The 27,521-nt window shown below is 37.8% G+C and overlaps 1 protein-coding gene across 6 annotated transcripts in view; it reads right to left on the bottom strand.

Moving 5' to 3' along the window:
* Positions 1 to 27,521, bottom strand: part of CACNA2D1 (calcium voltage-gated channel auxiliary subunit alpha2delta 1) — a 423,580-nt gene that overhangs the window by 73,911 nt on the left and 322,148 nt on the right. For all 6 annotated transcript variants that reach the window (XM_084784398.1, XM_084784399.1, XM_084784400.1 and 3 more), the window contains exons 9-12: positions 26,158 to 26,208; positions 24,269 to 24,368; positions 3,378 to 3,536; positions 1,664 to 1,768 (exon numbers count right to left, since the gene is read on the bottom strand). In XM_084784398.1, coding sequence (XP_084640524.1) covers positions 1,664 to 1,768; positions 3,378 to 3,536; positions 24,269 to 24,368; positions 26,158 to 26,208 — 415 coding nt within the window. The remainder of the gene's footprint in view (positions 1 to 1,663; positions 1,769 to 3,377; positions 3,537 to 24,268; positions 24,369 to 26,157; positions 26,209 to 27,521) is intronic.

Below are 27,521 nucleotides of genomic sequence, written 5' to 3'. Positions count from 1 at the left end.
TGAGACTTAATGGGTGTAAGCTTCTGACATTACTTGGAGTCACAATCTTAGAGAGAGCTCCCTGGCCTTCTACACTGGGGAAAGGGAAGGGGGTAAAAATATAATTATGTTGTAATCTCAAAACATAAAAGAAGTAATAAAGACTATCTAACTCAAATACATATATTTTACAGTTACGATGCTGTTGTGGAGCTCCTTGGATCCGTCTTGCAAATCTGAAACTACATGCCTACAGACTGAAAATGAGATGAGTATTCATTCCTCTTCCTCAGTTTCTGATAGCTTCGTGGTTCTGTGAACTTGACTACTGCAGATAGCTCATGTATGTGGAAACGTATAATATTTATTTATTTGCATGCATATAATGAAGAGATTATTTCACTAAGCATGATGTCAAAGTCTGACCATGTTACATACTACAGAATTCCCTTTTGTTGAGGCTAATAGTACTTCCTAGGATGTGCAGAATGGTTTACTTATCTATTTGCCTGGGAATGACTGGCTTGTCGCTGTAGCCTACATTTTAAGACGTACTAAAATCAACATTTTATATGTTATATTTTTATATATGACCTTTTATTTACATCATTCTTTATCACCTTATTCTGATACCTTCTAAATTTTATGATTTCTTATTCTTTAATTATAATTTTCATATGCACATATACATACATATATTTATAATTATAACCAACTGAAGAAAAAATTTTAAGCAGTCTGCATTTTTTAGACTTATTTGTTATGTATGCAGCATTCTGCCTGTATGCCAGAAGAGGGCAACAGATCACATTATAGATGGTTGTGAGCAACCATGTGGTTGCTAGGAATTGAACTCATGACCTTTGGGAGAGTAGTCAGTGTTCTTAACCTCTGAGCCATATCTACAGTGCCAACTGAAGAAAATTTATCTTGCATATGTGTGGTTAGGGTTGACCTCATTGGATTGGCTAACCTCTCAAGGGTTCATACTGGATAAGACTGATTTGCCGTCTACCAGCAATAATCAATTGCCTTAGTTCTTCTTTTAATATACGCAAAAATTCACGTGCGTGCCTCAGATAGATATAAAACCACCCATTGGAGCTACTGCTGAGCCAAATCTTCCCGCAATATTAAAGTGTCCATCAGAAAGAAAATGAAAGCCTAGGCATGGTCTTGCACACCTATAGTTTCAGCTATCTCAAGGCTGAGGATGGATGTAGTTTTCACTAAGATAAATCTATAACTTTGCAAGCACAAGAAAGACCTCATATCTTCCCCTACAATAATATGGTCCTTTAACATGCATCTTAAACCTTCCTTTGAACTCATTCTCAAGAAGGCTGCATCTGTTTGCTGTTGTAAATTATTTTCATGTTTTTCTAAAACATCACTATAGAAATTTCTTGGAGTTTTAGAATATTGAGTCTTCCTATAATCTTCAATGATTAGAGACATTTTTCTATATTCTTCTTATTTCTTCTTTTGTTAATATAAGAATTAAATAGGACTTATAAAACTACAATATCTGACTAAGGGAACTAAACAAAGTTTCCTTTTACCATTAATATCATTTTATAACAGCAACTAATATTTTGGGGAAAAAATTCTCCTCAGCACCACCAACTATCTTTCTGAAAACTATCTCCATGTTAAAATTAATATATTAGGAAACAACACTCACTTTTTTGTCTTTGTTGTATTTGGCAAATATCTCCTGTGCTCTTTCTTCTCCTCCATCCGTGAATAACATGATGATCTTATTGCAATTGGCTCTGGAAACATTATACTGTTAAAAATATAGAGAGAAATTAGTGAAAGAAAACCAGTATGAAAAAAAAACTAGGCACATATTACACCTAACAGACAAAATGTCTGCCCAGTAGTATGTTATAAAAATAGGTTTGTGGATGAGGCCAGGAATAGCCTTTATTACTTAGCTAAACAAAGATATTACCATCTCAGTTCTTTTAAAGCTTCCATCAAATGTCACCCTATCAGTAACACCTTCCCAGACTACTATGTTACAAGCTATAATATGCCTCAGATTATGTTTTCATTTATAATACTTAATTTTAATTTGCATACAGTACATATTTTACTGGTTCAGTGTTAGTTTTTTTCCAAAGGAAACAAGGTCCATAAAAGTAAGACCCCATGGTATTTAGACAGCATCTGGCACATAATAAAGCTCCTGTAACTGATTAGTGTTTGGGCTTTGTATGAGTAAATGTTTCTTCTACATACCTGTATCATTTTAGAGCGGAAGCAAACAAATAACATTAACTTGATCCACACTTTTCACATTAACCTTTTAATCCATTTGCAAGTAACTCTTCTTGCCTCCTTGGTCACCCTATTTCATTCCCCTTACATTCTGACGGTGAGAGACTTCTGAGCAGTCCTTCACATAGTGCTCCTCAGGGCCCCATAAATGCTGTGACTTACTCCCTGAGCACCCTTTTCCCCTCTGTGTCCTCTGACCTACCACACAGATTCTAATCCTGCAAGACTCAATTCCAGCAATAAATCCTAGAATAACCTTTAAGGTCTTACAAAGAACTGAGCATAAAGTAATAAATTAGCATCAACGTGCCATTAAAATGAACAATTAATTTAGCAAGTTGGACTTCTTGGAGGTATCAGATTATAATCTTAGCATTTCTATTGTTATGGAACGTGTTTGCTTGACTGATGAGAAAAGTGGTTCTCAGTTACTGCTGAATGCTCAGCTTCTTTGAAAATGTCAATGGTCTAGCTTACTTCTATCTAAGAGAAGCATGATGTGAGCCTACCATGTAATTAAATTTTTCTAAAGGTCTCCTAAAGCAGAGTAATAAGTTAAAATAGTCAAAGTACTATCATTTATATATGAAACTGCTATGAAGTTAGTGTGAAAATATATATTATATTCTTGTTAAGGATTCCAAACATCAGTGTGCAATTTGATGCAGTTCAAGTAGGCAGACAACCTACCAAAGTCCTTGGGAATCCCCTGTCATGGAGACCATCAACCTTGGCCTTTACATGAGAAAATTTAAATTCTTTTAATATCAGTAGTCCTCTTGTAGTGCTGCTCTAGCCTACCAAAGGCTCATACTCATATTTTTCAAGGAAGACAAAACCCATCTTTAGGTACAAAAATTAATGACATTTTCCTATCCTGGAGACAAGATCCTGCTTCATATTATCTCAGTACATTGACAAGCCCAGAAGGACACTGAAAGGAAAACCTTCCAATGAGTCAATGCAAACCCAAGTATTGATTAACACATCTGTCACCTTCAAAGGTGGCTCTTTGAACACATTTTTCTGTAACTTTCAATGTTGATGATCAGTGATTTTTTATCACAATGTATAAAAACAGACAAAATAAATGGCCTCTTATTGGTACATACATTGAGTAGCTGTTCAAAGGCAAAGCTAAAGCCTTTCTTGTAGTCTGTTATCCCCTTTGCTGTGATGTTATTCACTGCATCTTTCAACACCTTCTTATTTCTTACATTTGCTTGAACCAGGTGCTGGAAACAACTTACATCCTGAGCATTGCTGTTAAACTGCAAAGAGAGAAAAGAAAATGTACAAAGGAACACTGAAATCAACTCCACGATTTTCATCAAATCTCAACTGCAGTCATGTCAAGCACATTGCGCCATTTTTCGTTGAAAAGAAAAAAAAAAAAGGCTAAGTAACAAAGATGTGATAAGGGACCAAGTGGCAAGTTTTCTTACCCTTTAACTCCTACTACAACCTTATTCACCTTTCTAAACCCTGTAAACATTTCACCCGTCTATTAACTTGGGAATTCATTTGTGTGAGGACCCTCCCAATTCTTATATATTGAGAATCCAGAAGTGGCATGCTTGCTCAATACACAGAGAGAAATCACACATTTTTTAAACGTCACTGTCCTAAAAAGGCTTCTTTGAAAAAGAATGATATGAATGGACAAAAACTTGAAATTACATAGTCTTTCTTTGGTAACTAAGCACAGGAGGCTAAAGAATTGAGAACAATGTCAGCCTTTTAGGTATAACAGTCCTCAGCGATAACAGAAGATGGATGTAGGAGAACCACCAGGTCAATACGCAGGACAAACAGACCATTGTAAGTATGGATAGATGTGAGTGGACAAACCCCACATCCACCGATGCTCGTCTAGAACTGAGCTTTAACATGATCAACATAGTGAGTTCTCAAACTCTATTAAAAGTATCCACGCAGTGCACTCGGTGTTTCCCAATGATTAGAAGGCTGCAATACAAGCCAGGATTCTAAGATGAGGGGAAATGTCTCATTGTTCACTAAATCCACAATTTAAGTTGGATTCCCATGGTACCAGAATCCAGAGATGTGAAAAAGGAGAGTAATGAAAGGTCTTGAGAGAAGAACTACACAGATAAATTGTTGAAGGATATTCTCAGATCAGAAACATAAGTCAATAATTCTAGTGGGTGGGTTACAAATGGTTACATAGCATACAAATAGAGTATGGTATTCATTTTCTAAACATAATTATGAGATGCAGTACAATATTTATCTGCCAAGTAAACATTCAGTAGCAATCAAGAATCACAACACATAACAGTGCAGTCAGACATAAAGCAAATTTCGCACTTTCAAAAATGCACATATACCACATATTTGTAAACAAATGCTTATGGAATGTTTACTATGAGCTAAAATAATAACCATTTCCTCTTGCAAATGTCCTACAAGACAGGCATTCACATTGTCCTCATGTGATCCTTAAGGAAACAAGTTAGATAGCTTGTTCCTAAAATGTGCAGAGAGTGAGAGATCTTGAAACACTCAGCCTTAATTGGGATGTTCCTATCAAATCTTTCCTTTATGGGTTCAGAGAACCCTACAGACCTCAGAAAGAGTGTATGAGCCAGAGGCAATGGTGAACACCAAGAAAACAAGACCTAAACACAGAACGACTGCCACACACATTAACTCACAGATTCTGTGGCAGCATGACTAGTTCCTGCATGGGTCTGTACCAGAATGGGTCCTAGAGCTGAAAGGAGATGTGGACATATGGCCTGATCGCTAACCCAGAAGCTACCTCTAATTGATATCCACTAGCAAATGAAAAATTAGTTTTCTATGAAAGAATCTCACTGGGGAAACAAACTAAGGGTAGACCACATGCCTAGAAGTAGATAGTCAATGCAAAACAAACAATAGCATCTTTAGAGGGTTTTTTTTTTTGTCTCATAATGTTGTATCAGAGCATTTATTCATCATCGTCATCATCATTATCATCATCACTATTGTTATTGTTATTTTATTTTACAGGTCCTTTGAGTCTATATTATGGTTTCCCATTTTGTGTTTTCATGGGATCCCTGTCCGCATGTGTCTCTTTGTCTATATGTATTTTTTGGCTCTTGTTCTTCTATTTGTTTTGTTCTATTTCAATTTGTTAGTTCTTATTTTAATTACTTAATTGTCCTCTAAAGAGAGACAGAAAAATTGTCCTCTAAAGAGAGACAGAAAGAGTATACATCTGGATGGAAGGAAGAATGGGAGGAAATAGCAGGAGTTCATGAGGGTGTGTGCTATAATCAGAGGTTGTTGTATGAAAAATATATTCTCAAATAACTCATAGTGAGACAAGTAACTAATAAGCAGTAAGAGTCAGAATTCAAGCGAATTGTGTCTTAAATTACCCCAAACTGCCTGAATGCACTATGACAAATTATGCCTTGCTCATTGAAGCACCAAATGTTATGCTTTGGGACATACCACTAGGAAAGGAGTTTCCAATTTGGAAAGTGAATAGTGGGAGAAATGCAGGGAACTGTTAGCGAACACCATGGAAAAAGAATATTCCAGGCACACAAAACATGTGTGGAGTCCTGGATTCAGAATATAGTGAACTGTCCAAGGGCTTGAGGAAGCGTTTAGCTTTGCCTTACATGGGGACCAATGACACCAGGTCAGAAAAGGAGCTGGGGTTAGATCATGTGACACCTTAGAGAGATGAGGAGGCGGGGGGAGTCTATTATGTCGAATGTTAAGTGGCTGCGAAGTTTTATGCCAAACGAAGAATAAGTTTTGGAATATTTGAGAAGTCATCAGCCACCACTCGCGAAATAAAACTCAAAAGTGAACACCCACAGGCTTCTGAAGTCGGCTAGTTGACAGTCCTTACGGTACTCAGAGGAACTGTTGGAAAGCGAGCACCTCTAGGACATCTGCTAGAGGGCTAGGTGGGAACAGGGGAGAAGAGCAAGGTTTACCTAAAGGTGAGATTTCAGCCATGTGAGACAAAGGACTGCGGATGCCAAGATCTGATAACATCTAACTAGAGGCATGAAAGTGGTCCTGGCTAAAGATTAAAAGAAAAAAAGAAAAAAAGAAAAAAGAAAAGAAGAAATAAAGAAAAGAAAAAAGGAAAAGGCTTCACCACAGAAATTTGGCCTACAGCCATGCGAATAACAGTGATCTAGAGCAGGAGTTCCCCAAAATCCTAAGATTGAGTTTCCATGGAGATGGAGGGGGTGGGTATGTCATAGTAGTAAAGGAGGGAAGAGGCAGATGAAAAAGAAGGAAAAGATCAGCATGTCCAAGGCAAATCTTCACCATTCCTCTGTGCGAAACAGAGTAGCAATATAGGGCCACACTCACAGGGTGCAGTTGGTTGGCCGAGGACTCTTTAAAACTCAGTGTCATGGGGGCTTAAGGGACTGTGTGTAGAGAGAAAGGGAAGAAAAAGATGGCAGAAAAAAGAAAGAAAACAAAACCACAAAACCTGGAGGATGATGGAAAATATGGTCCACATAGAATAGTGAGGAAAGTGAGTTGGGGAGACATTTCTTTATTCCAGGAGCTGGTGCAGGAACTGGCTGTAGCAGCTCAGGTCTGCAGAGAGGCCTGTTGCTACCCGGAGGCCTAAGATTTCTTTAAGGAGCACATAGAAGGTCTGGAGGAAACAGATGAAGCAGGAAGTCAAATGCCTGATGAAGATATGTAGTCCATGTGGGCTCTCTTTTGTGTTTCCAACAGTGCTTTCAGGCATGTCAGATGCATGAGAATAAACTTCCAATATATTAGTTTACTGTTTTCTATAAACTCTAATGTTGAAAACCTTATCCTTAATCTATAGGGCCAAAGCCTTGCTGGATCCATCCCCTAGGAAGGGAGATTCTTCTGAGATACAATGCAGTCCTAGCCTAGGATGTGCACTGTGAAAATGAAAGAAGATGAAAAGTCTCGTATCAGAGACCAAGCCAAAAATAGTTTGTTACTACATCACTAGTAAGTATCTGAGCTAAAAAAAAAAATTAGAAATAGTTCCAGAGATTATTATTAATTTGTTTACTTAAATTCTAAATCATCATAAAAATACAAGCTATTCAGACAATGAATGCAGGATAATGTAATACCCAGAATCTTCCTTTGGCCTTGACCTGCTTCAAAGGCAAGAAAAGAGAAGCGTCTTATTGAGTCAGTTTAATATAACTCAAGTGAATGTAAATTCAATTCATTAAGTGCAAAAATCATTCGTGTATACAAGAATCTTACAATTGTTCGTAACAAAACTCATAAATAATGCAGACAAAGGAGTTACATGTAATATGTAATTTCCTATAGCTAAGCTTATTATCCTAGAAAGCAATGACAAATTTTAAGGAGTCTAAATATATATATATATATATATATATATATATATATATATATATATATATATATATATATATGTCTTATTTTAAAAACTCAAATAGCAGACTTTGGTAAGACACACCCAGACATTAATTTAAAGCAGAATATTAAAACCTCAGAGCAAAGATATTATAATATAGTATAATAAATTTTGAAACTTTGCATGGAGTCAATCACATTTAATGACCCTAATTTTATCTATTAAGAGAATATTTGAACACTGCATAATCAGAAATCCAAACCCACAACCTATAGATTTCTTCTCTGTCCCAGAAAGTTGAGTTTTATAGGTCTCCAATGATAAGCAGCCTCTGCAGCCAGCTGAGACAGGGAGCATGTGGGTCAACCGGAGCATGAGCAACTGAAAGTTGCATCTACTCATTTCCTCCCTCTTCAGACTCGGTCCCTCATCCTGCAGCCCTACCCAGCATACACGCTGTCCTTCAGCTCCCAATACTCCCGATTTCTTCACTCAGTTTCTCTTTGCAGAATTCTTCCCTTACAAGAAGATTTTGTTATAAGCTGCGCTTCTGCCTCTGCCACCATGATATTTTTCCTCAAAATTCTTTGTATATATCTTTGTAGACTTTTCCACATGGCAAAAAAAAAAAATGCATATTTACCACCTCTGCTCCTTCAGTCCTTGGCATTGAAAACTCCCTGAATGGACCCATCAGTCTGCTTCATGTTTTGTACGTGGGGTTTAAGGAAATTAGAACTTGGTGTGAAATATGTTGAGTCCAAGAGTTAAAAGGAGGTGAATTGCATGCTGGCTCTGCAATCTTTTACTGCATTTCTACACTGGTAGATAGAAAAATGCTCTTCAAATTGTTACTGTTAAAGGTGGTTAAATGAGAATGTGTTGAATTCTCATCAGAGTTAAAAGCTAAGCAATCTCATTTAGAAATTATTAGCAAAATTAAAAATATTGTTGTCAACACTGAAATCAGAGCATATTCGTAACGAGGGCCAATCCAGGCAGAACCACGTCAGCTTTAGTGAGCTTTCAGTAAGGGTCACTAAAGAGATGACATGAATGTCTCCTGTGTTAACTGACTTCGAAACAATTTTGAGAAGACCACACTTTGTTCATTTCAGCACTTAAAAAAAAAGACCCCTCCTAGAGATATCATGTTCAAGTACACATGTCCACTATTCCAAACCTATTAAGGCAAGCTTGGATTCTTGTTTGTTGGTTTGGTTTGGTTTGGTTTTTTCCCCCCCAAAACAGTAGCTATTCTGTTCCGTCATCCTTGGCCATTTCATCTTTCTGATACAATGACACACTGCCACTGATGGATACACAGCAAGTCAGAGCAGCATTCATCTGAACCTTCTGGAAAGTGCCTGGGTTTTAAGAAGAGCAACTGCAGTATCATCACTAAACGGAGCACAAGCCTCCCTCAGACAGGGAGAGTGGACGCCGGAAACTAAAACGCTAAGCATTAAGAAGACACTTGAAATATGTGCTCTTCCTCTGGGAACATCACGGAAAGAGTGGTGGTAGTTTTGTCCACTCACATGACCTTCACTTTTGACCACTTCCTTTCACGGATGATAGTCTCCACGGACTCAACACCGGAATGTACTTTAGAACCAGTTTACCCATTCAACATGTTTAATAAACAATATGGGTTATTATTCTTGACATTTTGGATTTTTAATAATTGTTCAATAGCTAAATTATTGGTAATAGCAGCCGTTAATGTCTGGGACGCAAGGCGAATAAATCAAAAGCTGGCCACTTTGTTTGGGATATAAATAAATTTTAAAATAAAAATTGAATTTGTTTGTGTAAGTTAATTATAATAGGTAATAGGCAAAATGTATGCCAGTTAATTAAAGTCATGGCCTACAATAACCCTATCTTTATACAATTTTGTATAGTGAGAAATTATAGTCAAAGTGCTGCTATTCAGAATATGGGCACCAGATGGCACTGTAGGAAAATAAAATTAAAATTCACTAAGTCTAACTTGAAAAGCTTGGTCATAACTAAGTTTTATGTACTGATTCCTGTAGAAAACAATTTTAAATTACACCTTAATTGTCATATTATTTCATAGGAAATTTTACGCTGGAGTTAATGTTAAAAATTTATTTTAGAACTCTGAATAAAAACCAAACAGCCAATGACATTTTAAATGCAGACACTCAAGACTGCTTAATGAAGGACTTCAAGGCTTCTCTACATGGGAATGTGACCACACCTTCCAGTTTACTTTGGGTACAAATGAGTAATCAATTAGTATTTATTAAGGTACCATGGTTCACATTGTGAATTACTGACTAGCACTTTCCGCAAATCCAAGCAGGACTTATATTAAAAATAGATAAACTATGGGCATGCCTGGGATATATTTAGAGGAGCTGAGATGCAGAATGCATGAGTCACTGGAGTGAAAAGTGGGCTTAAGCAAAGGTAAATGATTTATCTTTTATATCTAATCCGGCAAATGTCTGTCTGAGAGTGTTTCTTAATGTGCCCTGGGCTTCAGGAACAGGACAGCAATGTTTGTTGTGCACTACTGGAAACTCCCTGGGTGTTGGAAACTCTCTTTGCTTTTGTATCTTTTTTTTTTCTCTGGGTTGATACTTATATTTTGTTACTGCTATGACAATGCTTGAAGTTGGACCCAGGACTCAGGCGAGGCTCTGTCACAGAGCCATGGGCTACATTACCATCCCTGTTAGTGACTTTCAAAGTTGAATCTATAAAAATCAATTTATCATTTTATCAAATTATTTTAATGAGATAATATATAAATTAATAGCATATCATAATTTCTATGATGTTTCATGAGGAGTTGTTTCTATTTTTTTTTCTTAGTGTTTATCCATAATGCAATTATAACGTAACACACCAATCGGTTTTCTTGAATTGGAAATTCCTCTTTTTATTAAACATTATTTTATGATCATAATCCATTCTGAAAAAATTTTATTTTAGCTAATTTATTAAAACCTTAATTTTTACTCTGGCAACTCTCCCATGAATTTATTATTTTTTACATTAATAATAAAATGCTTATTTCACATGAATTGAGAATTATGTGTGCCATGCTGAACACAACTCACCATCAGCAAGCTCGGATGAGCTTTAGCTGGGCTCTAATTGGACAGTTATGGAAGCTGAGCTTACCTGAGTTACACACAAAGCCTTCCCCGCCTCCTGCCCCCTGTCACCTTAGGTCACATCCTCTGACATCATCAGTGTCATGAAGGCAGATGTGGTGCTGGAGGAGGTGTAAATTTTCCATCTTGATCTGCAGGCAGCAGAAGTAACTGTGTACCATACTAGGCCGAGCTTGAGCATAGGAGACCTCAAAAGCCACATCCACAGTGACACACTGCCTCCAACAAGCCCACACCTATTGCAAAAGGCCACACCTCCTAATAGTACCCCCTTTTTTTTTTTTGGACCAATCATTCAAACATATAAGCCTATGGGGGCCATTCCTATTTAAACCGCCACACCACCTAAAAAATAATATAATCAGACCTTATGAAACCATTTACATTTAACTCTTTGTTGCTCACCTGGTTTGTCTGAAATGGCATTTCTGATGACTTTCCAATGTCTGAATGGTTCTATTTTAATAGAAAAACAGGAAACAACCACACCACCACAATACTGTTTTCCCACATCTGTCTTCCTACTAAAGGTTAGAACTACTGCTTTTCAGTCAGGCTAAAATTGCATTTACCTAATAGTTGGCTGGTTTTTGATGTGGAGTTGGGTGGGTGAGGAGATGGGAGAATGTGGGGGCGGAGCATGGTTAGAATGCAGAATGCGTCATTCAAGCATTTCAATAAAATTGCAATAAAAATTTTATAAAAGGAAAACTAACATTTTCTCCCAAACCAATTTTCATTTCAGGTAGAAACATTTATTAATTCCACATCTCAATTCTTCAAAATGTTACTCAGATGTTCTTATATTCTTTTTTATGATTTTAACATAGGCTAGTATACTGTTTGATTTTTTCTTTTGGGGGGGTTCACAGTGCAGAGGAGAGACGCCACAAGGATCTTCACTCACAATACTCTTGCACTTGACCAGAACCTTAAGTTGCCAAATGTAGCCCAACAGGGCCTGTTGGTTTGATGTAGTCTTGGCACATTGCATAAAGCAAAAACAATAAAAGATTTCTACTATTTAATTCAATTTAGGAAAATATAGTTCTGCACAGGCCCTGTCTCTAATAAGCATGGCAGGCCCATTAGACTCCATTATCTCCTGTGACCTTTAATCATGTCCGTTCAAAAAAAATAAAATGCTGCACTAGATTACCCAGAAAGCCCCTTGGGTTCTTATGTATGACAGGAAAATACTGTATACAAAAGGATTAACAAATCCTGTATGCATCAAAAATGGTACCGGACTTGTTTTGTTACAATCATAAGGTGTATAATGTGTTTCTGAAGACAAAATTTTAAGAATCACCCAATAGTCCCACTCTTTGATCTGTTCCTCTCTAACAGCACAGCAACACATACCTAGTGAGGCTGAATCCTTACTGGTTGGAAAGAAAAATAGCCTTCATACTATCGTCATGGCTGAGTTTACTGAAATAAAATATATAGTGACACACACATGTCACATGTGTCTGCAACGTAGACATGAGTACTGTGGCCACACAAGGAAACACATTTAACTCATAAGTTACTGAAATCTGCTATAAACATGACAACCTGCACCGTTTTCTTCTGTGCTGTTATGACAGGTAATAACTCAATAACTAGTTTCCAACCACAGTGGCCACTATGTGCTTTGTAACGGCACATAGTGTCTTAATATCAGTGTGTGTGTGTGTGTGTGTGTGTGTGTGTGTGTGTGTGTGTGTGTGTGCCCATCTATGCCACTGTGCAGGTGTGGAGGTCAAAGGAAAGCATGTGAGTAGGTTCTCCCCATCCATTTACATGAGTTCTGGAGATTGTACTCAGGCTTGCAGAATGTTTTACCTATTGAGTCATCTTAAAGTCCAAGAAGCATAGATTCTGGTAGAAGGAAGAGTATGGAAAATAAGCAAAACCAAATATTTATAACCTATCAGTTGGAGAGAATTGCCACAGAGAAAAGTGAAGTGAGGCGGAGGGGAAGAATAGTGTGGCAGGATAACTGCATGGGCATTCTCTCCAGCATGTGCTGGTCCAGGAGGCTGAGAGGCAGCATTTGAGCAAGTGCTGAGCTGACGTGGGGGATAAGCAGATAAGACTTGGAAGCACTGAGGTGCAAATCCCAACGAGCAGAGTTTATTTCTAACCTGCACGTATCTAAAACATGCAGCACACAGCAGAGTAGAAGCTCTTTCTAAGCAATGTTATTAACATCTCCAGTGAGCTCCTTTAGTATGAAAGGGCACTTGGGACCAACAAAACCAACCGATGAGAGTTAGGAATGCGGCCTGGAGGGACTGTAGTGGGTTGAACTCAGTTTCACTGAGGTCACATACGTGTTTGAAACCACAAAAGCATGCAGACGTATAAGTTAACAAAAACAGCTGGAAAAGTAATTATCAATAAAGCATAGAGCTAGGGCAGGGAAAATTTCACAGGGAGTGAATTTTGAAATACACTTGAAAGGATACTGTAAGCATGGATTAATAAACAAAGCACTGAGACGGTTGAATGATCAATGAAAACCGTGAATGTCAGTCATTGCACATGAAAGGAATAAGAAAACACGAAAAATGTCATTTTATTATGAAGTCTCTTGGATTTTACAATTGTAAAAAGAAAAGGTTCCATGCCTGAGTTCTTAACTTTCAAGTTGTGCTGTATTTATCCAAAATGACAAAATGATTTTCAGTCCCTTATGACTTTACTGAAATGGGATTAATATTTACTTAGGAGTCAAAAATAAGTCTGTGACTTCTATTAAATACCTGTAGTATCCATTTATATTTTAAGTCATTTGCATTTTTATCCCACTAAGTTAGTAAGAACAAACACACTTATCTGAGCAGCTGAATAATTTTGTCAGTTTACTGCTTGGGGCAGGCAAAGTCATTTTTATTAATACTCAAAATAAAGGGACTACTATCCATTGAAAGAGCTGAACCAATCAGTCCTGAAACACAAAGAGTCCTTTTCTCATAGCCATGGCTTCCAAATGAGTCAACAACAACAGTCCTATTTTTAACAATCTCTCAGTTCAGACTAAAGCTGCCTCACCTTCAGTATCACCTTGCTCTGTAGAAAACTGCCCATGAAACTGAATCTCCAATTTTCAAAAGCTTGATGTGCCATATAATTAATGAAAAATCTTTATCTGGCTTGTCAACACCTTCTTATAAACTTAGAAAGTAATTACGTTATGAACTCCCATCTTTTAAAAGTGCATAACCTTCATTTCTTGCCTTGTTAGACTGTGCCAAATATGTCCTTTCTTTAGTATTTTCTTCATGGTGTAGACTTCCTTTCTTTATGGTCTTTTAAAACAGTTCACATTTGAAAGCGCCCGCCTTTACCTCTCCCTTAAACACAAGGGTTAGAGGGAAGAACTTTGTCTTTTTATGCACCTTAATTCTACATCCACCCCTATTTAAACTATCTCTCCTAATTTGTATGTGAAGTATCCACCACTCTGGATTAGCGTCCAGCTGGTGGCGCTGTTTTGGAGAGTGGCACTTTGCTAGAGGCACTGGGTCCCTGGTGAGTGACCCAGCCAAAGGGTCATTCTCTGTGCTTCCATGTCTGCAAGGATGAGAAGAAGATGTCACAGTTCCTGTTGCCCCAGACTGAAAAGCAGCTTCAACTCAGCATGCGCCCTGGCCATGATGGACTACACACGTCCTCAGTGAGCTGGAAGAAGTCCTTCTACCCTATCTGGTTTCTTGTCAGGTATTTGGTCACAGAGATGAGAAAAGTCATCTCATGTACCAACCCCAAATGGCTACATTGTAAAAGTAACCAAATATTAAGAGTCTCTGTTACCAAGATCTCAAAATCTAAGACAGTGACTGGTATGAGTTATAACTTGAGTTAGAAGCTATAACATAGTTTAGGCATATGCTAAGTGCATCTCCTTAATAAGCATGGATGCCCTGACACCCTCTTCCCTCTGGCTTGGCATCTTCTTGTTGTACATACAATTGTCAGGGATGCCATGATAACCATTGTGTGGGGGATTACTTGCAGGGCTTGACAGATGTGAGGTCTGAGACAGAGCTTAAGATTCTGCATCCTCAAGCACCGCCTAGCTGCCTGGCTAGTCTCACAGTGCTGGACTCCAGGATCCAATTAAGAAGCAGGGGCGTAAAAGCACGCTGCCTGTTCATTGACATAAATAAGCTGTGGGGCTACATAAACTTTTGCTGAAATCTAGATAGATGGGCATTTTCTCCGATATGAAATGAAATTACTAGCTGAGATTTCATTGCTCACAAGCCTCTCTTGGCAGGCCACGCGCCTTTTATTTTATTGAGCTACAAGCTCAAGGACTGTTTTGAAAGGTGCTCTGAATTTTGCAAGGAGGAGATGGCACTTTAACTTCAAATTATAAAAATAAAATTTACAAATTGTTCCGTGCCGGATAGAATCTAAAAACAACAAGACAAGAAGAAGATCATGGCCTGGCCTAGGACACATAAGAAATATTTCAGAAGGAAACCTGGCATGTAAAGCTCATAGACGCAGAACTTGACTGGATAGTGTGACTCATGCCCTGCCCCTGAGATGTCAGTTGATGGCGAATGGTCACGTCCTTGCCTTGGAATCTGAAGGGCCTGAAGTTGTACCCTACTTGTAAGCTTACAAATTACCTTTCTGCAGTTTCATAGATAGCAGAGAAAAATAATCCAAGACCTCTGGGTGAGAGATGAAGGGTGGTTTATTATTCATAGCAGTAGCAGCGGGCAGAGTAACATCTGTGTATAGGATAGTCAAACACCAATTACCTCAGGGCGACAACAGGAGGATCAGGGGTCACTACACAGGCAGTGAGATTTGCTTCAGGCAAGAAACTCCGGGAAGGCAAGTCACTGCTCTGTCATTAGAGCTGCCACCAGCTCCATATATCTCACCAATCCTTTCCTCCAGACAGTGTCTTAATTACTTTGACATGTAAGCTTCTTCTAGCAAAGATGAAGCTCCAGTTTTACTATGCTGCACATTTTTTTTTTTCCAGAAAATTGACTTAAAGAAATATCAGTATCGGGCTGGAGTGTTGGCTCAGAGGTTAAGAGCACTGTCTGCCCTTCCAAAGGTCCTGAGTTCAATTCCCAGCAACCACATGGTGGCTCATAATCATCTACAATGAGTTCTGGTGTGCAGGCACACATTTGGGCAGAATAATGTATAAATAATAAATAAATCTTAAAAAAAAGAAATATCAGTATCAAACATATCAATTGCCAATCTATAATTGGTAGAGAAGCGTCAAAAGATGGTAATAACAACAGGAATACTACTTACAATAATAACTAAAATATGGACACCATTTACATGTGGCACTTCTTTTTGTATTCCTGATTCTACAGAAGTTAAACGGGATGGCCACCATTGGAAAGAAAAGGAAATTTCCCTGTGTAAGCCTTCAACAACTTGTCCATGGTCACAAACGAGTAGTTTCAAAGGTTTCATGTGGTTTCCCTATAACTCCAGCAGTCCCTTTAAGAGAAAGAGCTGAGGGGATGGACCAGAAGGCCACTAAGCCTGATTTGAGCCCTACTGCATGCTAACACTGCTATGATGTGCCCAGCATCCTTACATCCTTTTGCTCCTCTCAGCAACAACAGTTATTGGCTTCTTGATCCACCAGCTATGGAATATAAGGACAATTGAGATCCTGGGGATATTGTATTTATCCATTGCCATGAATTATTTAGAAAGACAAGTATTCTCATCTCATGTAGAGGTCTCTAAATGGGTTGACCAGGTTTGTTGTGGAAATAAAACACAAGGCGAAGGTCCTAACAAGATTAGAGTTTTTTGTCTCTTCTCAGTAAGATATGCCCCTGCCCATCATTCTTAATGCTGCGCCAGCAATTACAGGAGGACTGTTATATAAGTCATCTGGAAAGGTTGTTTGGTTGACTACAGCCTGGGCAAGGGGTAGAACCAGTGTTTGCCTAAAACAACAGCAACACTCTGACAGTGTTTCATATTTTGATTATTTTAAAAAAATATAAATTTTGTTATTTTTAATTATGTGTGTGGCTGTCCGCTGAGACCAGAAAAGGGTGTCAGCTATCTTCAGCTTTCGTTACAGGAGGTTGCAAGCCATTATGGGTGCTGGGAGCTGAAATCCACTCCTTTATAAGGGATGCAAGTACTCTTGACCTCCAAGCCACCTCTTTGGCCCTAGGGTTATTCTTTATGCTTTGTATTTTTTTATAGCGAGAAATCAAAGACAGAATTTTATAAAGACCATGAATTACAAAAACGTCTGGGAAGAAAACTGATTCAAAGGTCCCTAACATAATCTTAACATCCAGATCCAGCTCATAAGTCAGGAAGCATGCGGCTGTATTGGCGCTGGGAGGATCTTTGGTTGTTAACTTTGAACACGTCACCCACAATCAACATATATTTTTCTTTCATCCTCCACTGGTTATGCAGGATTTGACTTTAAGCATCAAACTCCCTCACATTCACGCACAACCTCAGCTCCCAGTGTCAACACTGGAAACTCAGCCTGTAAATCAGTTCATGCTGTGATTGAATTGCTGTTCCTATCATCTGCCACTACTTGTATCAAAGCACGTAACTAGATCAGTGGGGAAACAGCTGCACTGTGCTGCATTTATACTTTGCCTAACAGCAGGCTTCCTTTTTGGCAACAAAGAGCAGCCTCCAGAGCGCAGAAAACACTTAACAACGAGGTGGCCTTAGTTCTCACACCCTACACATGACTCAAGCATAAAACCTACCTCAAAACGACAAAGGAGACTTAGGCGTTAACCTAAAACTGAGAGGTGCTGGATTCTTCTGACAAGTGCTTGTAGGCAACTATGGGAAATTGGTAATAGAGCTTATACATTAGGTCTCTAGTGGAATGAGAGCATTCTTAGGAATATGTATCTTTAGATACCCAAAGGATTTGGGGGAAAGAGACCATGAAGAAAGAATCCCTGCAGAGCCTCTACCAGGGCTCCTTAGAGCCTTGTTATTGTGCACTGGTACAGTAACATAAACTGTGAGTTATATTGTTGAGTTTCATATAATTTCAGAGAGAAAGAAATAACAGGCACATATGTGTACACATAAACACAATTGAACAGACATACATCACACATACACACACACATGCCACATATACATACACAAGCAACACAATCATTCACTCCACATAGATATACACACATCATATACAGACATAGACCATACAAAGACACATGTGAAACAGACACAGCACACGGATACATACACACAGGCACACATACATATACACATTATGCACAGCCATACACACAGACACACATACACACACACACCCAGAGGCATACACAGACACATGTTGCACAAATATACATAAGTACACACAAATGCACATACAGATTGAAACACAGAAACATACAGACAACAATACAAACACACATCCACCACACAGAAACATATACGCACAGAGACATCACACACACCATATGACATAATGTGAGGCTTTCTTCTCTGAGAGTTTCTATACAATTAAATTGTTAAATTATTATTTACTAAGAGATGAACTTCTAAAAACAATAGAATATCTTTAGCAAAATGTTGCAGAAGAAAGAATTCCTACTGCATTTTTTTTTCAGAGAGATTTTACAGTTTCTGTGAGTTGTGGGCTTGTGTGGCAAACAATAGCATATAATCATAAGCAAGAATGTAAAGTGTGGCAGGATCCTAAGATGCAGAATAAACCAAGTAAGTACTATATAAAATGATAAATTGCCCCCAGTAGAAACACGTAAGTTAATGGGTATTTGTCTGAAAATAAAATAATAATGCAATTGAAATACCTTTTTCAAGTGCCAACATAACAAATTCCCTTATGTAATTCATCTATAAATATACATAAAGCATCCTTTTTAGAGAAATAAATTTATAACTTACAAAGAAATTTATCAAGAATAAGGAGATGGCTCAGTTCTTAAACTGACTGCCTTGTTAGCCTAAGGGCTGCTTGGATAAGTGGGTTTTAAGAAGAGAAGATGTGCAGCTAGGTGGGTGGGCTATGGTGGTAGGCCATAGAGGAGATGGGGTCAGAGGAAAACATGCATTTGTTTTGAAATGTGATGATACATTTGTAATTTTATCACTATGCAGACTGATAGACACATCCCTGGTGCTTAATAATCAACTAGACGAGCCTACTTGGCAAGTGCTATGCCAATTAAAGACCATGTTTCAAACAGGAAAACAAATCCCAAAAGGGTAGACAGCACCCAAGAAAGGACAATAGATGACTTCTGAACTCTACACCCCTTTGTACATGAGTGCACACAAGTACATGTGCACTTACACAAATGATTTCTTTGCATTTATATATTACTTTGAATTATATATTTTAGTGTATCATTAAAGGTGGAAAAGCTATACTTTTTCTTGAAGATTCCGCCTTATACCTTTCTTGATAGACATTAATATATAAATGAAATTGGATCTGCTTCATTTCTGCCTTCCTCCTTGAGAAAATACTAAAATTCTTTCTACTCTTTCCCTGTCTTTAAGACTTAATTTAGAATTCTTATCTACTCTTTAAGGTTACAAAGATGAAACTAGTTAACATAAAAAAGATAGACTACTTTCTCCCACATGATTATTCTGTGTCTTATCCATCACCTACTTCTATCTATCTGTCTCTGTCTGTCTGTCTGTCTGTCTGTCTGTCTATCTACCAATCATCAATCACCTATCATCTACCTATATGTGTATCTGTGTATGTATGTATGTGTATATGTATATATTATCTATCTATCTATCTGTCTATCTATCTTCTATCTATATGTGTATGTCTCTATATCTGTAACATATTAGTCTATCTAAACATTTCATATATATATAAACTATTATTATTTGTCACCTGTATGTAAACTGAAGTTTGAAGTACAAATAAAACTGAATAAACACTTCATTTCTGTAGTTAGTATGTTCAAGATAAAATTTTACTATGTAGACTAGCCTGGCTGTGAACTCATAGGGACTCTGTTGTGTTCCTCTTCTGAATGTTAGAATTACAGCATCCTTCAGTATGTCTGACTTATTTTTGTGTCTCCTAACCACTGCTTTTATTTGTAAGGATTTTTGCAGATAAAGTAGGTCTGGAATAATACCATCACTGAAAAGCATTGAGTAAATTTTTAATTATGATTATATTCAAATGATCATTCTAAAGTTATAAAATTAAATAAGGTGTATATTTAACAAAGAGTTCAGCTTAACTTGAAAAAATAAGGTCTTATTTTGGTCAAAAAGAGCAGTAAATAACCAAATAAAAAAAAGACTTAAAACTATGAAGCTGAGGTAGGAAATTAAGCCAGCAATATATTTCATTGGAAGGAGAGTAAAAAAATTACTATGATGTCTTTCAAATGTCTGCCTAAAACAATTGCTTTTTTCCAAGGGTTCTGCACATTTCACTATCATCTTTCTTCTTTAATTTAAATATGTAAGCAACATTTTCATAATTAAGGTATTGTTACCTCCTGATCATATGCACTCACTGTTCTTAACTATAAATATGATATTCTTTTTCTCATATGGTTTAGCTCACATACTCAAGCCACGCCAAAGAGGATCCCACATCAGGATGCACAAGTAGTTTTTGAGTCTCAATAAAGATTACGTGACCCTGGATCATAGAAAGGGCATGGAACTGTCTTATATTTGTACTTCTTAATAATTATATCATTTAAGAAGTCACTTCAAATGTTTTCTTAAAAAAAAAAAAAAACAGTTAAAGCCAGGCATGGTACATGGATGCTGTCCTTGGTAGGCCGAGGAAGGTAAAACCTGAGGCCAGTAGAGCATAAATTACACAAGTTCTAGGCCACTGTGGACTGTATTATGAAACTATGTCTCAAAAATAGCAGCAATAAGAGTATGAGTCTAAGATCATGATGGTTTTAGTAAAACCATGATTTAAAAAAATATATTAGGCATTGTTAATTCAGTGCTGACTCCAACTGTGTTCTTCTAGCAGGGAGACAGCTGTTAATTGGTGGCCAAATGTTGAATGTAAAATACCCACTCAAAGGTGACATCATAGATATTTCTTTTAGAATTTAATGATAGAATTGTTAACTGTCTTACAGGAGCAGATGCTATTGGTGGACCCCTGTGGCAGAACGCTGAGTGGAGGTAACAACTGTCAATAAAGCACTGTGTAGCCAATCAGCTGGGCAGAAGGACAGGGAGTGGAAGGGGGCACCTCCTGGAAGAGAGCGAGGAGGTTTGTCAGCTGAGGAGTGACAGTTGACAGGTAGGAAGACAAAGGGTAGAATGGTCAGACGAGCATCACAGTGGCAAATGCTTGGGGTATATGTATTATATGTCAGTTTAGAGTAGTTTGTTTACCATAGCTTAGAAATAGATTTGTATTAGTATAGTTTCTGGCTAGCGTAGAGCTGACAGCCTAAAAGTACTCTTTAGACTCTGTGTCTTTTATCAGCAATTTTAGGCTGAACTGATAAATTTTAATATAATAGACCTCTCTTTAGTTCCATACATGCCAAGTTAACCAGCACCTATGCTCCAACCTCTGCACAGCAACCTGTAAATGCCAGGGAACTGATGTCCCATGGGACAGTCATTCCAGATATGAGCCCATCTTGCCTTTGAAAACCTGAGCCTTTGCATAGTACTATTCATGAATCCTGTGCTGTTTCTAGAAATGCAGAAGTGCGAGCTCCATTCTCAGAGGGCTGGGCTATTTAGTAATGCATTGTTCATTTGTCCCCTTCTTTAATTCCTGCATTTCGCCAACAGCTTTTTCTAGAGTCACTTTCCAAATCAACCTTTGAATTTAAATCTGTGTCTCGGTGACTGTTTCTAGGGAAACTAGTTTTATTTGATATCAGTCTCAGTAAATAGATGCTCAGGATGAGACTCCCAAAGGGACTAATTTACTAGACTCACGGCAAAAAAAAAAAAAAAAAACACACAGCTCTGGGTGAAGAGGTGTGCTGTCCATAACTGAAGCCAAGAAGACTGCTCACAGGCACTTGGCATCATGATGCTACAAAGTCAGCTATGGTAATTTGAGCAGAATGTAGATTAAAGGAGTCACACTTGGCCATTGGGAGATATGAGAACAATAATAATTGTAAAGCTAAGTGCTGAGAGGTCTTTAAATTCCACTGAAGAAAATGGTGTCCTTGCACCAGCCAATGCAGAGTAAGAATGCCAGCAAAGTTTCACGGACGATTCTGCACATTACACGAGCCAACTGCAGACTAAGAATGCCAGCAAAGTTTCATGGACCGATTCTGCACTCAACATGTCCTAGGGATAAGGGCTTTAGTTTTGAGAATCAGAAGTATAAAGGTGTTACACAGTCACAGCATCCATCCGAACATCAGGGATGATAAACAAGGAGGTGGGTTGTGATGCCTTTGAAGACACTGTGCTCTGGTTGCCCATATCTGTTTGTGTATCTATAAACGCTTCCCTTCAATTAGAGTGCAGTGGCTTCTCTGTTCTTAGAGACAAAAGATGACATTTGCTCTCTTTATTATTTAATCCCATCTCCTCCCGTTGCTTTAGGCAACAAAAATGCCAAATCTCAATATACACCACCTGCAACAGCAGTGTCTGTGCCAGGAAAAAGACAACAGAATATTAAACAAAGGATGAGCAGGTCTGTTGAATAGGAAGCAGCAGAGGCTCAGAGTACAAACAGGGAACGGATTCTGCGAGGCCTTGAGGCAAAATGCACTTCATTGCAATTTGAATAAGAGAATACTTTTCTTTCTGCACAGGGGTAAGCAGTTTAGGTGGTTGGCCCTGGAAAGAGAAACACTGGAAGACCTCCCTTAGGCAGAGTTGAAGAAGAAGCTGAGGAAAAGCTAAGAGAGAATGCATGACTTGTGTACAACTGTGTCACACATCCATGTTTGCTAGAGACAGCTCATTCCTGGTGACCTAACACCCTCTTGTTTCATGTTTTTATCATCATCATCATCATCATCATCATCATCATCATCATCATCATTATTAATGTGATGAATCTCCATATATATGCTTCATTTGTTGGTCAGGGTAGACACTGATCAACTTCCAACCTCCAATATCCATAATTTTCCTGTTTCAGAGTAGCTGCTTGTGGCCATATTCTGTGTGGCTACACATCAGGAAGGCTGGTACCTAACACATCAGCTCTTCAGTGTTTAGGGATTGACAGCTCTAAAAAGACTATTCCAGGTGGCTTCCAGAATTTCTCAATAAAACTGCTTTCCTTAAAGTAAATAAAGTTTGTCTAATTAGATTCTCTTTTTCATTTCAGTCCTCACTCTATAACTAGTGCTATTTCCTGTGACTTCCTCCAAATAAACTACTTCAACTCAAGACTGATGTCCAGGTTTTGGAAGAAGCCAAAGAAAAACATTAGCCATATTGAATATTTTGTGGTTTTTAAATATATTTCATTGTATGCGACAAATCTGAACTAAATATATTTAAGCCATTCTCTTTAATTGTGCCAAACATAACGTTGTTAAGTCATTCCAAAGTTTTTGTAATTGATATCTTTCTATACAAATGAAGCTGATTAATTCTCTCTCCTATTATCTTAGTTAAGATGGTCCTCATGCCATGGTGTCTCAACACAGATTTGATAAAGTTCCTTGTGAATTTATTTAGACTTCTGAATATCTCCAATTTATTCTCCCTGAGAATTACACAATTTGATATTTTACAGGGAATTTTGTGTTATCCATAGTGGGTTCTACATTCCATCCATACCATCATCCCAGAATATCTTAATAATTTCATTTTAGGAATAAGTCTTCTCCATTTCAACATCACTAATCCAGCTATTGGGTGCATCATTAGAAGTAGAATTCTGTTTCCCCCAATTCCAGGAGAGGGAGACAATCAACTATAGGTTTCAGCTTCATCTTCTTCCATGATTTTAGAAGCAGACCCATTCTCATGGGGTAAGTACAAAACATCACTACCAGAACCCACTCCTCCCTCAGCCGTATCTCTAGATATAAATTTTCTTCAAATATGAAATTTCACGCAGCAGAAAATGACCATTAAATTTGTTGCCTAAATTACAAAATTAAAATGAGATATGGAACATCTTGTTTCATTTGAATTAAGTTCAGTTCATAAGAAGGGATAAGATGGTTCCAAGCTCATTCAATTGCCTCTTTTTTTTTTTCCTGTTAGAAAAAAGAATGCAATGAGGTCCATTGTCCAGGCCTAAAATGATACTGCAAGAGTCTACCTATAAGACATCCCAGAGGCCTCTGTGAGAGGAAGCGCTCACATTGCCTATGTGGGCTCCTTTGAGTGAAGGAGAGGAATGCTTTTCATTATCTCAACATTGGTAAATGCTAAGGACATCAGAAGGGATAGTAGAGGACAACTGAGTAAGGCTGTGTATAACACACTAACAACACCTCCGCTCACCTAAAGAGACCCAGTGTCTAATGTTATGGGAGACAGGCATGTGGTCCATACTCACTGAAGCTACATTCACGAAATCATCATCTGAGAGGGTTTCTAGCATTTCAGAAACAGATGTTCGTATGAGTTTCAGAGTCAATCCGCTCACGCTTCCACTCCTATGAACAGACAAATTGGTCCATACGTTACTCACCAGTCATTAAACAAACAGCATCATAAAGAAAGAAAATGCTCAAACTAAGGCACCAGCCAAGGACAATACAGGCAGTAAACTTTAAACCCCTACCCAGATCTAGCCAATGGGCAGAACATTCTCCACAGTAGAGTGGAGAGTGGGATATTACTTTCTCACATACTCTGGTGCCTCACCTTTGACCATGTCCCCTGGAGGGGGAGACCTGGTGGCACTCAGAGGAAGGACAGCAGGTTACCAAGAAGAGACTTGATACCCTATGAGCATATACAGGGGGAGGAAATCCCCCTCAGGAACAGTCATAGGGGAGGGGAATAAGGGGAAAATGGGAGGGAGGGAAGAATGGGAGGATACAAGGGATGGGATTACCATTGAGATGTAACAAGAATAAATTAATAAAAAAATTTTAAAAAAGAAAGAAAATGATCTCATTGGCTTCTGTGTCATTTATATCAAAATAAAAAAAAAGATTTTTTTCTTTAAAAAGTGGTCACTCCTGAAATCATATATACACAAGTAACAAATATTGAGCAGGATATATATATATATATATATATATATATATATATATATATTTAAGAATACACACACACACAAACACCCACATCCTAAACAATTAAAGAAATAAAGATCATGCATCTGAGAGAGAACAAGTGGCATATGTTTAGGAAAAGGAAAGAGAAGCATGGAAATGATTTAATTACATTTTAATTTTAAAAATTATAAACAAGCAGAAGTCAGTAAAATAGAGTTACACAGCCACACAGCTGTTATGAGGCTTGTGGACAATGCCTCATGCCACACTTCAAGGCACAGTTCCTCCAGGATTTCTTCATTTCTTTTGTCTCTACCCCTTTCTCAATGTAGGCCTCATCTCTAGGCAACTAACTCCTGCTTCTATATCACAGGTGCACACAGAGTCTCACATGGTTGTAACTTGAAACAATACAACAAAATAATAGGACTAATATCAACACAGAAATTGTTTTCATATTTTGTGTGCCTTGAAAAGTCCTAGCAATAAAATTTAACATATTTATAGTCCTTTATAGGACTATAAATCTTTTATAGTCAATAGAAATTGTTATGACTAAGTACCAACTAAGATTCTTTTTCTCTCTTCTTCTTTTAGTAACAAGAATTGTGGGTTTTATTAACTCTGTATTTCAGTACTGTTCACAATTGAAAACATAAATAGAAATTATTAATACTTTTCAAATATTTTGCCTTTTAGGAATGTGTCACAACTTTCCATGTGATACAGATACAAAAAGCATTGTTTTCATGTTCAAAAAACATTTTTCCTAGTTTTGTTGTCATCTGTGTGTACTCACTTGCATGTGTAGTGTGTGTGTGTGTGTGTGTGTGTGTGTGTGTGTGTGTGTGTGTGTAGAGGCTAGAGGCCAATGTCAGGTATCTTCCTCTACAATTCTCCACCCTATACTTGAAGACTGGGTCTCACAGTGACCCTGTCTTCTTTCCTCTATCCGTAGTTGGCATTACAGGCACAAACCACCATCCAATCATTATTTAATTGTTTTTATGTAGATGCCAGAGATATGAACTCAGATCTTCATCTTGCGCAACAGACACTTTACTACCTAAGCCAACTCCTGAATCCCTTGTTAATATCTTAATGTGGCTTCTTTGACTTCATATGCAATCGTTATATTGATTCTCCGTTTTCCCACTCTCTCAGACATTCTTGATTTCCAACAAACTGTTATCTACGAAATGTCTCATGCACTACTCACACATCCACCAGGATGAGCATGTCCTTGGGGGATGCAGCTCCCTGGATGTACCTAAAATAGAAGCACAGAAACATTTCCTTTCTCTCTGTGTCTATCATTGGTAAATGCTATATTAATGTTTATAGAGTTCCGAAACAATATATGATTAAAGCAAAGACCTGTTCTATTATACCACAGTAAACAATGGTCTTTCATGTGGACTCCTAATGTTAGCTTGAAAAACACATATTTAAGATCACATTAGAGATGCCAAAAAAGTATGGCTGTGAAAGGATACTTTCCAGATAAGGAGAGATTCCCCCCCTTATCTGATGAGTAGGGGAGGGGGAGCAGGAGGAGAAGAGGGAAGGCCTACAATCAAGATATAAAGGAAATAAATATAAAAATAATATAAAAATAATATTAAAAAAGAAAAGAGGAAGAAAATTTAACATAAGCAGTGAATAAAATTAATTTCCAAAATGACAGTTTTTTTCTTCTGAAGAAGAAAAGGCCCTAAAATCTTTTCACTATAGTGGACAACAAACTATGACATTTATAACTACAAAAAATAATCACAAAGAGATAGGTGGTCTATAAACCTTAAGATAGAACAACTTAAAAGGAAGCACAACAGGACAGTTATATAACTGGAATCAGGCAATGGAAAATGTTATTACTGACAAGGTGAAGCAGAAACTCTCAAAACTTGATGGTGTCCAAAATCACCCAAGGAATCAGCTTAAATGTTAATTCCTAAATCCAACCATATTTTACAGTAACAGACTCTGCATTTGAAAGATACAGTAGGAGAGATTTAGGCAGGCCTTACTGATTGTAAAGAGATTCATTTGAGAGCAGCAGAGTACTAAAAGAAAAAAGGGGAAAAAAAAAGAAAGAAAAAGAAAAAGAAAAGGAAAGAGAGAGAAAAAAAACATACTGCTTGGCTAGAGACCAAAGGGGATCCTGTGTCTGCCTTCCCCAGCAGGAAGGCTACATCTGACCCAACTTTCCATGGCCAGAAAACAGTCGAATTCATTTTCAACACCTTGGAACACTGCTGCTACCCAGTTGGGCTTATTTGTAGAGGGAGCACTGCAGTGCATTGCTCACAACGCACTCCACACTCTGTGTGCAGATCAATAGGCAGCAGAGCTCCACTGTTTACCAGTGGAGGACCATCTAGCTCCTGTCTAGAATCTTAACACCTCTGTCCTGGTGTCCTTCTCAGTGGGAAGATGAAAACATTAGGATACTGTCTGCTCCAGATGATTGATACCTGGCTCCTACCTATCCCATAAAATGACCATTTCCTAATAGAAACTATGTCATACTGTAGCATTTGCTTCCATTATAACAGTAATATTGGCAACTATCACTCAAGA

The sequence above is a fragment of the Acomys minous genome (assembly GCF_964271855.1).
Source record: "Acomys minous genome assembly, chromosome: 6".
Lineage (NCBI taxonomy): Eukaryota > Metazoa > Chordata > Mammalia > Rodentia > Muridae > Acomys > Acomys minous.
Note: the sequence above shows the minus strand (reverse complement) of the source record. Positions and strands in the feature narration are given on the sequence as shown.